Source organism: Rasamsonia byssochlamydoides (genome assembly GCF_041956645.1).
Source record: "Rasamsonia byssochlamydoides strain NRRL 3658 unplaced genomic scaffold VTN77scaffold_5, whole genome shotgun sequence".
Taxonomy (NCBI): domain Eukaryota; kingdom Fungi; phylum Ascomycota; class Eurotiomycetes; order Eurotiales; family Trichocomaceae; genus Rasamsonia; species Rasamsonia byssochlamydoides.
This window is the reverse complement of record NW_027192388.1, coordinates 426777-440141: the sequence shown is the minus strand read 5'-3', so window position 1 is coordinate 440141 and position 13365 is coordinate 426777. Positions and strand designations below refer to the sequence as shown.

Below are 13365 nucleotides of genomic sequence, written 5' to 3'. Positions count from 1 at the left end.
AACTGCTGAGGGTCAGCTCCCCTCCTCTTTGCGCGTCAATGAATAGCTCTGTCTTTCCCTCTCTTGCCAATTAATTTCAAGCCGACAGGGGAATAGAAAGGACAATTTTCCTTTTCTCTGGCATTGGGACTGACCTTTTTCTTCCTGCGCGGAAGCTTTAACTGTCGCGTCTTTCGGAAAAGAATTTCTGCGGGAAAGAAAAAAGCAAAAGACAGAGAAAAGGGACGGATTGGGAGGAAAGAAGACTCCAGGATGAAGCAGAGGTTTTCATCTTTGGATGTCAAGGTCATCTCCCAGGAGCTCAACGCCGCGCTGACCAGCCTGCGCGTCTCAAATATATACGATCTTTCTTCGGTAGGGCACTCCCTAGTCATCTGCATTTGCTGCTGCGTTCACCGGGTTTGACGACTACTGACTTGCCCCGGCTCATCTAGCGCATCTTCCTCTTTAAACTCGCCAAACCAGACCATCGCAAACAGTTCATTGTCGACTCCGGCTTCCGATGTCATCTCACCGAGTATTCGCGCACCACCGCGAGCGCGCCCTCCGGCTTCGTGTCGCGCTTGCGCAAGTTCCTCAAGTCGAGACGAGTGACCTCCGTTTCGCAGATCGGGACCGACAGAATCATTGACATCGTCTTCAGCGACGGCCTCTACCACCTGTTCCTGGAATTTTTCGCCGGCGGTAACATCATCCTCACGGACGGTGAATACAAGATTATCGCACTGTTCCGTCAGGTGCCTGCGGGCGGCGATCAGGAGGAGGTCAAAGTCGGGCTGAAGTATACGGTGACGAATAAGCAGAATTACAATGGGGTTCCCGAGTTATCGCTCGACAGGCTGAAGCAGACGCTGCAGAAGGCGATTGAGGCGGAAGCTGCGGAGACTGCGCCGAAGAAGGCGAAAAAGAAGCAGGCCGATCATTTGAGGAAGGCATTGACGCATGGCTTCCCTGAGTTTCCGCCGCTCCTGCTGGACCATGCGATTGCGGTCAGAGAGTTCGATTCGGGCATACGCCCCGAGCAGGTCCTGCAAGATGATCAGCTTCTCGAAAAGGTCATGGAAGTCTTGCAGGAAGCTGATCTAGTCAGGAAACAGCTTTCCGTAGGCGATAGGCATCCAGGGTATATCGTGGCAAAGGAGTCAGCGTCGGAGGATCCCTCAAAGCAGAAGAAATTGCTGTACGAGGACTTTCATCCCTTCAAGCCTCGACAGTTTGAAGGGAAGCCCGAATTCTCGGTTTTGGAGTTCGATGGGTTCAACAAAACAGTCGACGAGTATTTCTCGTCGATCGAGTCGCAGAAGCTGGAATCCCGGCTGACGGAGCATGAAGAAGCTGCGAGAAGGAAGCTGGAGGCGGCAAGGACCGAGCATCAGAAGCGCGTCGGGGCTCTCAAGGAGGCGCAAGAGCTTCACATCCGCAAAGCAGAAGCGATCGAGGCCAATGTGTATCGGGTCCAGGAGGCCATGGACGCTGTTAACGGACTTATTGCCCAGGGTATGGACTGGGTGGAAATTGCACGGTTGATCGAGATGGAGCAGGGCAGAAACAACCCCGTCGCGAAGATCATCAAGCTGCCGTTGAAACTCTACGAGAACACAATAACCTTGATCCTGGGAGAAGCCCGCTATGGGGCGGAGGAAGAGGAAGAGGAAGACGAAGCCTACGGGTCTCGTTCAGAAGACGAAGAGTCTGACGAAGACAGCGACGAAAAGGTGGAGGAGGAGGCACGACGCGCTTCTCGATCCCTGGAGGTCGACATCGATCTGGGTCTGTCCCCATGGGCCAATGCCACGCAGTACTACGAGCAGAAGAAGGCTGCGGCGGTGAAGGAGCAAAAGACCATCCAGTCATCTGAAAAGGCGCTCAAGAGTCAGGAAAAGAAAGTCACCGAGGATCTCAAGCGCAGTCTCAAACAGGAGAAGCAGATTTTGCGGCCTGCGCGGAAGCCTTTCTGGTTCGAGAAGTACATGTTTTTCATCTCTTCTGACGGGTACTTGGTTCTGGGGTGAGTATAACACAGTTACGAGTATAATTTATTTACAATCTAATCTAGAGCACAAATCTAATCGAGAGAACAGTGGTCGCGATGCGCATCAGCATGAAGTCCTTTACAGACGCTATCTCAAAAAGGGAGACGTTTTCGTTCATGCTGATCTCGACGGAGCCACTCCGGTCATCGTGAAGAATAAGGAGGGGACGCCTGACGCGCCGATTCCTCCAGGGACCCTGTCGCAGGCAGGAAGCCTTTCAGTCGCCACGTCAAAGGCGTGGGAGTCGAAGGCGCTTATGCCCGCGTGGTGGGTTCATGCGCACCAAGTGTCGAAGACGAATGAGAGAGGGGAGCTCTTGGCCACGGGAGGGTTTGTGATCAAGGGCGAGAAAAACTACCTCGCGCCTAGCCAGCTGGTTCTTGGATTTGCGGTCATGTTCCAACTCAGCAAGGAGAGCGTTCCGAACCATCGGAAACATCGTCTCCAGGAACCTGCAGAAGTGGAGGAGAATGCTGCTGTAGATGAAACTCCCAAAGAGACTTCCAAACCTCAGACTGAGGACGTGTCTCAGCAGGAGGTGGACGCTAAGACAGCTGAAGAGCAGGGTGTAGATGGAGCCGCTGAACAAACTGCGGACGGAAATGAGCAAGCAGCCGACGAAGAAAAGAGTGAAAGCTCAGACGAAAGCTCAAATTCTGACAGTGACAAAGATGAGGACGAAATCAGGTCTAACCCACTTCAGACTTCTAATGCAGAGAGCTCAAAAGCTACGGAGGAAGCAAACCCCGCGAAGGAGAGTGAAGGGCAAGATAACGAGGAATCGGATGAGGGAGAGGAGCAGGAGCACACTCCCCAGAACGATGACAAGGGGGCGACTCTAGATGACAGCGTTTCTGTTGCGGAGACTGTTGACTCCTCCGCTTCAAAGCGCCCACAGGGAAAGAGATACCTCTCCGCTCACGAGCGAAGGCTTCTGAAGAAAGGCAAACCTCTCGAATCGTCTGCCGAAAAGACTACTAACAAAACATCATCCTCCACTCCTACTACCGACGACACGCCATCCCGATCTACGACACCATCCTCCCAACAACAACAACCACCAGCGAAACAGACCCCTGCCGCTGCTACATCCGTCCGCGGCAAAAAGGGTAAGGCGAAGAAAGCAGCGCAGAAATACGCCGACCAAGACGAAGAAGAGCGCGAGCTCGCCCTCCGCCTGCTCGGCTCCAACGCCAAAGCGAACAAGGCCGCCGAAGCCGCCGCCGCCAAAGCCAAACGGGAAGCCGAACTCGAGGCGCAGAAACAGCGTCGTCGGGCACAACACGATCGCGCCGCGGAATCAGAGCGCAAACGCCAGGCGCAGTTCCAGCGTGGTGCTCCCGCTGGCGGAGCAGACGTGGTCGAAGACGAGTACGACGAAGAAACAGCCAAGGCAGAAGCAGAGGACCTCTCCTGGCTACCAGCTTTGGTGGGCACTCCGTTGCCAGAAGACGAAGTCCTCGCCGCACTCCCCGTATCCGCGCCCTGGGCCGCGCTCGGTCGATACAAGTACCGCGCAAAGCTCCAACCAGGGAGTCTGAAGAAGGGCAAAGCCGTGAAAGAGATCCTAGGCCACTGGATCGCTGAGGCGAGCGGTAGTGCCGGAGGTGGCGTGGGCAAGAAGGCCATAGCAGAGGACGTCGCGAATGGCCTCGACCGCGGAACGGCAGAGAGGATGCGCGCGCGAGAGGCGGAGCTGCTCAAGGCCTGGCGCGATGTGGAGATTGTGAATACGCTGCCTGTTAGTAAAGTGCGGATTGTGTCTGGAGGTGGTGCGGGTGCTGGCGGAGCAGGAGGTGGAGGAGGAAAAGGTGGTGGGAAAGGCGAAGGTAAGGGCAAAGGAAAGGGTGAGAAGCAAAAGGGTGGAGGGGGAAAGGGGGGGAAGAAGAAGTGACATAATGATGGATAGGTAGATGCTTCCTTCCTGTATATCTAAACTTTTCATTTTCATTTACAATATCCTGTAACTGTATAGAATATTATTGAAGGCATGTTGTGTGTATAGTATAGCAGTCTGCGTGTGGGAATGTCATCATATTCATATTCATTCACGCTGTTAATTTAATGAGGATCGTGCTCATTGATGGATATCCCATACTAACTAATATGAGGTATGTATAAGTCGATGGATTGTCCTCTAACTATACCTAGGTATATATACATGGACCAGACCCTTCTATATAATCTAGCTCTGTCTATACTGTGGCTGGTCTACATGATAATACTAGCTGTCTAAATCTCATGGAGTATCTATACGTATTATATACTATAATAATGGCAGGCATGAAAAATATTATCCTTAATAATTGGCACTTACTCATCCCGGACGCAAGACATGGACATTCAATATTCCATATTTTTGGAAAGGCCTTGATGTCAGGTTGGCATAACCGTCAGTGTAGCATAGACAGCTATATCTGGGTAGAAGATTCATCATCATCATTATCTTCTTCATCAATGGGCTTGCCACTAATGACCCATCGACTTTCTGGAACTTCGAGCCCATCCGGGTCATGAACAAGCAAAGTCGGTAGAACGATTTTCCATCCACTCCTGTTGCTTTCTTCGAGTCTTGCTCGTTCCAAAAACTTCTGCAGCGTGGGATCCTGCCCAGGATCCGGAAAGGGTGTTCGGACCACCGCGTGCAGACTTTGAAAGACCAGTAGCCAGAGTTCATGTATCTCATCCCGGTCAGCAGGCGGAACTCTTAGAGCGTCGGTTGGCCAATCTTCAGGCTCCTCAGTTCCAGGGCTTTCGTACAAGTCGTTGACAACTGGCGACGGGAGATCATCGTCGTCAGTACGGTCGGTATCCCCTGTCCCACTTCGCGGTCGACTAGCACTGGAGTCACTGTCACAATCGTCTCTCTCGGGAAGCGAGAGAAGTGCAATGCTTTCTAGATGTGCAGCAATGTGATCTCTGATAATTTTTGTCCGGCCATCGCCGGCTCCTGGAGGGGCGAGAAGCGCGTTATCAGAGTCAGACTTGTCTGGTTTGTTAGTGTCTGCAACATCAGCATCGGCAGCAGAGAAAAGACACAAGGGACAGTCTGATTGGGTCTCAAAAGTGGCAGCACTCTGACCGGCGAGAATTCCAAACAGGTCAGACGCAGGACGCGCACTCTTCCGAGTCAGAACGGCTACCTGAGAATCTGCAAAGGTATCCTTGTGTTGAGACCGTATGTGATCGGCAAAGTCATCCTTGGAATAGAAAGACTGCCATTCATGCCCCCGAATTGGACAGGACCACACGAGCGTGTGGTGCCATTGCATATGACTGAGCCAGTCTTCAACAGTCCGGTAGAGATCACGCTGTTTGTCACAAGTTTCGAACAGACAGACATATGGCTCGAGATCTTTTGATAAATGGCGTCTAGACACTGTAAGCAGCCTGCTCGAACCCTACCTACTCACAAGAAGGTATCAGAAAAAAAAAGGTTGACGAACGTCCAGTATACATCTTTCAGTTCCTTCTTATCCACAACTCGAAAACAGTACGGGCATACTGTTTCTTTGTCTGGTCCGTCGAAGTCGGGAGGTCTAGGCACGTCAAGCTGTCCTCTCCTAGCGACTGCAGATTTTGTCATGGCAGATACAGCAATCGATTTAGGATACGGCGAGACTTTCAGGTGATTTATTGATGATGCTTCTGTGGCGGAAAACGTAACCGTCTGTGAAGTGCTCTTCACGCTGCCGGGAGTTTTCGGAGAGATTCCTCGTCGCGCAGCAGCCGGGCTTGGAGACACCCTTGATTCATCTGCTGCTCCTTTTGAACTGACTGGCTCTTGTACTTCGATTGTGAATGCCTCTTCGACTCCGTGGCTTAGCTTCTCGTGATGTCTCTTGCGGTACTCGAGCTTCCTCCTGCGGAAGATAACAGCGTTTACGAGTCTCTCGAGGAGTTTTGGAGATGCTTGCCTGTGTTTGAACTCGATCTGCCATCTCACATGCGACATAAATTCTTTGCATGCCCTCTCCGTCTTCTTGATCAGCAGATTTTCCCTTGTCGATGAATTTCATCACCTTTGCATTTTCGTTGAAGGAGACTGGTTTTCTAATCGCGGCCGAGAGACGGTTAAGATGTTACAGTCTTGTTTACCGTGTCAATAAGCGCCTGCAACGCGTTGTCACTTAGGGATCTGTCCGCCGAATTCGTCTCATCTCCATCATCGGTACTGAGAACAAGAGAAGGCCCAGATGACGAAGACGAATCATCCGAGCCATCACCGCTGTGATGTTCATCCGACTCCTGAATCTCGGGAAGCTCCGACAATTGACGGAGAGTCCTCCTCAGCCGACCAGCAAGCTACCCTTTTTTTTCCCTCTTTCAACCAATTCTTGGATTATGATGTTCATACACCCCCAGGGGCACCATTAGTTACGACCGGCAGAAAGTCAGCAGCATGTGCAAGGTTCTCCAAGCTGCTAGGCGCTTTGGGAACATTCGGCTTCGTCTGCTGATCGAGGATCATGAAGGAAATGGCGCGCAGCTGTGGCAGCAGCGGTCTCGACCGAGAGAGCTTTCCTTCGTTGAAAGCCTCCCCGCCGTATCCCTGAAGAGTCTGCTATCTAACGGGGTGAAATTATCCCTGGTTACAAAGAGACAGCTAGCCGTGATATTCGCCAACTCGTTGCTGCAATTCAGCGAACGACCGTGGCTTGCCAATAGATGGAATAAGGGCCACATTGCCTTCTTCTACGAGTCCGCAAACAGCCCTATTCTAACCAAGCCCTATTTGTCGACTCAGTTCGACGGCGACCAAGCAGATTTTGACTGGCCGGATATCAATCAATTTCACACCTGTCCCACTATTCTTTCCTTGGGGATCCTTCTTATCGAGATTCATACCGGCTCGTCCATAGAGTCATTTCGAACATCCAGGGACTTGACAGGTGGCGTGGAAGTAAATGCGAATACGGACTGGACCACTGCCGATCGTGTGATCAAGTCACTGGATGATTGCTCAGCGGGTTACCGAGCAGCAGTTCAAGCATGCCTGGATACTCCATGGGTATCTGCAGGCCAGCGAGTGAGCTTGGAGGATCCCGAGACAAGAGAGGGTTTTGTGCGTGATGTTCTTCAACCACTCAAAGAGGAGCTAGATTTTCTTCTAAAGGACAGAATGTGAATCAAGCACCCCGTGCCGGAGAGGAGAGAGCATGCCTCTGCAATACCTGGGTGGTAAGGGGGCCTAAGTAAGTAAGTGTATGGGAGAAACAAAACCCCTGATTAAAAATTTAATATTTGTGCCACTATATTCATCCCATTATGATCTTTTTTGCGCCATGTCATCAGTTATGGAAGCATATGCTTCCAGGTTTGTTAGAAGATGGTATATCCTTACATGTTAGGCGAAATTCCATCAGAATATCTCATACTCTAGTTCATACTACCATCAACATCGTTATCATCCTTAAAACTTCCATCTCTTATGTAAGGTATGCAGACTCCTTTATCCCTAGCTTGGAACCTCTCTCTTTGTATGTTCCTCTAATATATTGCAAGTATCACTAGTCCCTCGAATACGAGGGTTGGAAAGTCACTCAGGTCAAGCTGCGTGGGCAGCAGATTGACCTGGGCGAGGTCAAGAACCACGTGCGGCAGGTTCTGGGAGGAGATAGGTAGATCAGCGTTTCTATCTGGAAAGGAAACAAAAATTCTAGAGTTTCTTTCATTCACATATGTATAGCCTGTATAGATAGAATATTGCAGGCAGCGTGTTGTGTATGGTAGTCTGCGTGTGGGAATGTCTGTCATTCATCTTCATCATACCTTTAATTTATTTAATTAAATACACCGTAAAGACCATGCTCATGTTGATGCAAAGACGACGAGAACCTAGACCTAGAACATCGAACCTAGATAGATACTTAATATAATTAGCCGGGTATAAATAGTATTTATGACGTGGATATCTATATCCATGTCCATGACCATGCCCTCGTCCATGTTCCCTGCTCTCTCTACCTCTATCTATCCTCCATCATCAAAACAACATAACAACAACCAGTACATACATACATACATGCATGCATCATACACGGCGAAAAAAAAAAGACCAAAACAATGAATCAAGTTAAGCTGGCATCATCTCGATCCGTGGCTGTGATGGCTTCGCTGCTCCTCTTCCTCCCTTCTTCGTTGAAGACGTTGCGCGACTGCTGCCGCCGCCACCATCACTGGCTCCGCTCTTATTATTAGGCTTGTTGGACCGCAAAGACCCCGAGGAGAATTTCCGCTTTGATGCTGACGCAGCCCTCTTTCGCCAGCTCCGCTTGAAGCCACCTCGTTGGCGACCTCGAGATGCGGTCGATGCGGCGGATGGAGAGACTGAGCGATGACTGCTCGTGCTGCGTATCATGTCGAGGTCCGTTACTACGAGGAAAGAAAGTTAGCCGAAAAGATCGGGGGACAAAAGGAGAAGTGAGGGAGGTTACATTGCGTGCCAGTAGCAGGCCTTGTCGACCTGCTCTGTAAGGACCGACTAGAAGAGTTATCGAAATACCGGCTGGTGACGGTTTGATGATCCAGGCTGGAAGGGTCGTTGAAAATCTCTTCGCCGCTGCTGTACTCGTCCTCGCTGCTACTTGTGATGACGACGACGTTATCATGGTTCGGATCGTGTACGACATCTTCTGCGCCTTGATTCCTTTTCATATCTTCATACAGCCGTTTCGAGTTTCGGACAAGCTTCAAAAACTGATCTCCATAACGTTCCACTTTGTCCGGATCGATACCAGGTATTGCGAGCATCTGATCCTTGTCTGGGAGTCATTTTAGTATAAGAAAAGAAGCTCAGGACGTTGACAGCCGATTTCTTACCTGTCGTGAAGCGAATTGCCATTTCGCGCAAGATACTGTTCGAGAAAGGTTGGCTGCGGAGACCCTTATTCATCACGATCTAAACACGTATTAGATATTGCAAGCTTGAAGGGGAAGGCCGACATACATCATCGCACTCCTCCTTTGCATGTGCAACGAAATCTTCAACTACCATTCGATGGACTGGGTCTAGTTCCATCAGCCTCTTATCATCGGTAATTGGAGGCCCCACGACTCGTTTCTTCTTGGGTCGTGTCGGATTTCCTGCGATACGAATCCTCTCAAAGCCATCACTGTCCTCATCGTCCTCATCGTCATCATGATCTGGCGCAGGTCTCCTTTGAGCGCCCTGTTTGCGCTGGCGGGGCTGCCGACGCCGCGATGCTGATTGTACAGGAGATGGCACGTTGGTGGATTGCGGGTAATCATCCATAGCAGCAGCCACTCCAGTGACATTGGAGTTTCGTGGTCGCTTGTTCTGCCCATCGGGCGAGACGCGTATTTGGAGCTTGAGCGAGCACCGTCCGTTGGCAAAATCAGCAGCTCTTCGCCCTAGGACAACGTATTGGATGCTAAATTCTCTTTTGTTCACTTTGATCTCCTCCTCCAAGGCTTCTTCGCTCAAAAGTCTAAAGAACAGTCGTTCGACCTCTCCCAGTTCGAGATCGCTGCCCGCACCATATTCTGGCATTTTCTTATAGGCCTCACTGATCTTTTCTGAGCCAGCAAATATATCGATACAGCGGAGTAAAGTCACATCTTGCTTGCGTTTCTCGAAACGACTGACAAGATTTATAGCCTGTACAGCATATTGAGTGAAGTCGCGCATTTCGAAGACGGCGTCTGACTTGCAGTTGTCGCAGCAGCGGTGGCAGTCTTCGCGACGGAAAGACTCGTTGAAGTAGGCCAAGATTTGAACCCTCCTGCAGTCGGTCCGGTTTTCACAGAACTGAATGACATTTCGCAACATCTGGCGCTGACGGTTCTTTTGCTCCCAGCTCCCTTCACCTTTGTCGATCAGCCGCCTTTGCATTGCTGAGTCTCTGTAGCTGTAGAAAAGATAGCAACCCGAGCGCTTCCCGTCTCGACCTGCACGCCCGGTCTCCTGATAGTATCCTTCTAGGCTCTTTGGCATCGTATGGTGAATGACGAAGCGAACGTCTGGTTTGTCGATGCCCATTCCAAAAGCAATTGTTGCAACGATCACGTCGTACTTCCCTGCTTGCCACTCCCGTTGAACCTTCGTCCTGTCTGCAGCATCCATGCCAGCATGGTAGTGCGTAGCTTTGATACCGTGTTCTGCTTTCAGCTTCTCGGCGACTTTCTCACAATCGGACCGGGAGAGACAGTAGACTATGCCGGCTTTATCCCTGTACGAAGAGGTAATAATCTCTGCTATCTGAGCAATAACTTCTTTTGACTTTCCGGTTTTCGGGAGTACGTCGTAGGTCAGATTCGGTCGGTTAAAGCTTTGCGAAAAGATATCGCAGCCGTCCATCCCTAGATTGTGTATCACGTCCACTTTGACGTTCTCTGTGGCTGTTGCAGTAAGCGCCATGACTGGAACTCCAGGGAATTCGGCGCGAACAGCTCCCAATTCTTTATAGTCCGGACGGAAGTCGTGACCCCATTGGCTCACACAGTGAGCTTCATCGATAACAAGGCGGGCAAATTTCCCGTGCTGATGGAGTTTTTTTAAACTATTGCGAAGCGTCTGATTCTTGTTGATCATCTCCGGAGTGATGTATAGGAGCTGTATGACCTCATCGGCCGTGCGTTTCCCCAAAGTGTTCACAACAAATTTTCGGTGTTCCGCACTAACATCCCCGTTGATGAAGAAGGCCTTTATTTTTAGTTTCTTCAGATGCTCAACTTGGTCCTCCATAAGACTCAGTAAGGGCGATACGACAATGGTGACACCCCTGGTCTTACCGCTGGTGATCACAGAGGGTAGTTGATAACACAGCGACTTGCCCCCTCCCGTGGGCATAAGGACGAAGGCATCTTTGCCACTCAGTGTCGCATTGATTGCTTCCAGTTGGTTAGGGCGAAAGCCGCGCAGATGGAAGCGATCTTTCATTACTGCCTTGACATCCTTTGACCAAGGATAGCTCATCATGGAAGCGGGGTCCGGCGCCGTTACTTTCTTTGTCGACGCGACCCGATTGATATTTCCCGAGGTCTCAGCAAAGACTTTGCGGCTCGGGGAATGGTACTGTTCCGTTGATGAGACATGGGCACGTTCGAAGTTGTTAGCTGCCTCGAGGAAGTCGGCATGGTCCGCGGCGTCGAGATCAAACTCGTCTATCTCATTTTCATTGCCCAGGGCAGGCGGCGAACCCATATTCCGAGTGAAATAGTCCTCATCATCAAACTTGAAATCATTGCTGTCATCCACATCAAGGACAATTGTCTTATTGGGCTTGCTGGACGCGGTGGCATTGGACTGAGTCGGTTTTGAAGGCAATGGTTGTTGAACTCTGGGTGCTGGGCTTCGACTACCTTCGCCTGACCCATCCTGAACTGGCTGTGGCAGACGCGGAACGGGAAATTGCTGCGTGGCTTCTACCAAGACATTCGTCTCTGAAGTTCCAGCCACACGAGATAGTGACGGGTCAGAAAAGTCAATGTCTACAAGCTTCAAGAGATCTGCCATCCGTGCTTCTCTCTCTTCGAGATCTTTGGCAATAGACCGACTTTCTTCCAGTTCCGCTGTCTTTGTCAGCAGATCACCTCCTTGCTCAACCGCCTTGATAATTGCTCTCTTAAGATCATCCTTTTTTGCCACGGATTTCTGATAAGCAGCTCGCTCCATCTTTAGCTCTTCAAGCCCGTTGATTCTGGATCTTAGAGATTTGGTCTGAGCAAGCACATCTGACGGAGGTGCCTCTCCTTCCATAGCCCACTGATAGACGATCTCCGCATTTGCCTGGAGCTCCCGACGGAGCTTTGCAAGGGCCCCGTCAACAACTTCTGGTGGTAGCTCTAGGAAGCTCGAGACATTTGCATCCCTGCATCGTTGGGAAAAGGAAGGAGTTGAGACATTTGTCATGGGACGAATATCCTCAGCACTTCCATGCTCCTTTCTCCGTGAGTCATGGTGAGAGGAAGTACTCGGAGGTGGGTAATTGCTGGTGGGAGGTGCTACCTCAGTCAAGCCTTTAGTCTCAAGCTTCGGTGGTGCCAGAGACGTATTACGTCTGGGCTGAGACAGCTTGGAGAGGTCGGGATACAGCTCTTCATCCGAATCTGAAGGAAGCACAGTCGGACCGCGAACCTCATTAACAGCATGACCCTCTTCATCATCGTCATCGTCTGAGTCAGCAATTACCCGCTTCCGGCCGCGATGATTAGAGGTAGTAGCGCTGCTCTTTAGCGTTGGACGCACGGGTGATCGGTGGTTGGTTCCTGGCACAGGTGTCTTTGGCGTTCTGGCAATATGGCCTGGCGAGGGGAAAGAAGCAAATTCATCCACCACTCTGGTTTTGGCTGGTGATCCAGAGGATCTGATACGAGGAGAATTTTTCCTGGGTGAGAAGAGGTCTGATTCGAATTCATCGCTTGTCCGTTTCTTCCCTCTTTTTGGAAGAGGCTCTGTGCGAGATGCAGAGTCCTCACGCCATAACCGGAGAGGTTCTCCAAATGCTTCAATACTTCCAGACGACGTAGGCTGTTCGACATCACCAGTGAGGTCAATAGACTCCACATCTTCGAATGGTGATTTCAAATCCAACGGTAACGCAGAGCGATGGGAGGGTGTCTTCCGCGTCGTATGATTCGGTGAGAAGGTCTCCAAGTCTATCGACAATATCACACATTAGTTCCAATTAACTTGTCGTAAGGAATAATCAGAAATAATTTGATCGAACCTTTCACCGAATTCCGCGGTTGGGTATCGAGCCGTTTGTTGACATTCTCCCGAGACACGCGTGTACTTGGAGTCTTAGGTGTACCAGAGGGAGGATTGTTCATGCAGCTAAGCAGACGAGGTTTTATTGCTGAGTTGTGCGCGAATTCAAGGCGTGCCATCTCCGCGTCCGCAATGACGATATCGCCATCGTCGTCCACAATCACCTCCGAATCATTCGTACTGGGATGTGCCTGATTTGAATTCACCAATGGCCCTGGGGGAGCTCCTCCGGTCGATTCTGTATTCGTTGGAGTAGGAGGGTTGGTTGTGGTTCTCACAGCAGTCGTTGTGGTAGCGCCTTCATCGGGTCGCGTCGACAGGTCCAGAGACGGGTACAGCGATGGACCGCGGTTTAGAAGCCAGGCCAGATGCTGTCCCAAGTTAGTCCTGGTCATAAGGGCGTCTCATCGCTTCAAGCGGCCCAAAACAAACTCTCGATCTGCAATTGACTGTGGCTTTCTAGGCCGAAATTAATCGTTGTCGTAGCTTGCAGCTCACCCACAACACAGAGGACGGTAATTGACCCGATCGAGCTAACGCGTTTGGCGTTCCTGTACCGCGTATGCACGTGATGCGGACTTCGAACGCCAATTACAGAGA

The 13365-nt window shown here is 50.8% G+C and overlaps 4 protein-coding genes across 4 annotated transcripts; 1 reads left to right on the top strand and 3 right to left on the bottom strand.

Moving 5' to 3' along the window:
• Positions 1 to 4444: 4444 nt before the first annotated feature.
• VTN77DRAFT_6519 (uncharacterized protein) lies at positions 4445 to 5305 on the bottom strand (the record flags this gene model as incomplete). Its single annotated transcript, XM_069422806.1, has 1 exon — positions 4445 to 5305. The coding sequence occupies one exon, from the start codon at positions 5303 to 5305 to the stop codon at positions 4445 to 4447; it is 861 nt and encodes a 286-aa protein (XP_069281429.1).
• Positions 5306 to 5442: 137 nt separating this feature from the next.
• On the bottom strand, positions 5443 to 5988 carry VTN77DRAFT_6518 (uncharacterized protein; the record flags this gene model as incomplete). Its single annotated transcript, XM_069422805.1, has 1 exon — positions 5443 to 5988. One exon carries the CDS (start codon positions 5986 to 5988, stop codon positions 5443 to 5445), a length of 546 nt encoding a protein of 181 aa, XP_069281428.1.
• Positions 5989 to 6435: 447 nt separating this feature from the next.
• Positions 6436 to 7658, top strand: VTN77DRAFT_6517 (uncharacterized protein; the record flags this gene model as incomplete). The annotated part of the gene is made up of 4 exons (XM_069422804.1): positions 6436 to 7098; positions 7329 to 7350; positions 7417 to 7466; positions 7548 to 7658. The coding sequence occupies 4 exons, from the start codon at positions 6436 to 6438 to the stop codon at positions 7656 to 7658; spliced, it is 846 nt and encodes a 281-aa protein (XP_069281427.1).
• A 451-nt stretch (positions 7659 to 8109) lies between these two features.
• VTN77DRAFT_6516 (uncharacterized protein) lies at positions 8110 to 13160 on the bottom strand (the record flags this gene model as incomplete). The annotated part of the gene is made up of 5 exons (XM_069422803.1): positions 8110 to 8408; positions 8471 to 8797; positions 8856 to 8934; positions 8983 to 12653; positions 12725 to 13160. 5 exons carry the CDS (start codon positions 13158 to 13160, stop codon positions 8110 to 8112), a joined length of 4812 nt encoding a protein of 1603 aa, XP_069281426.1.
• Between the last annotated feature and the right edge of the window lie 205 nt (positions 13161 to 13365).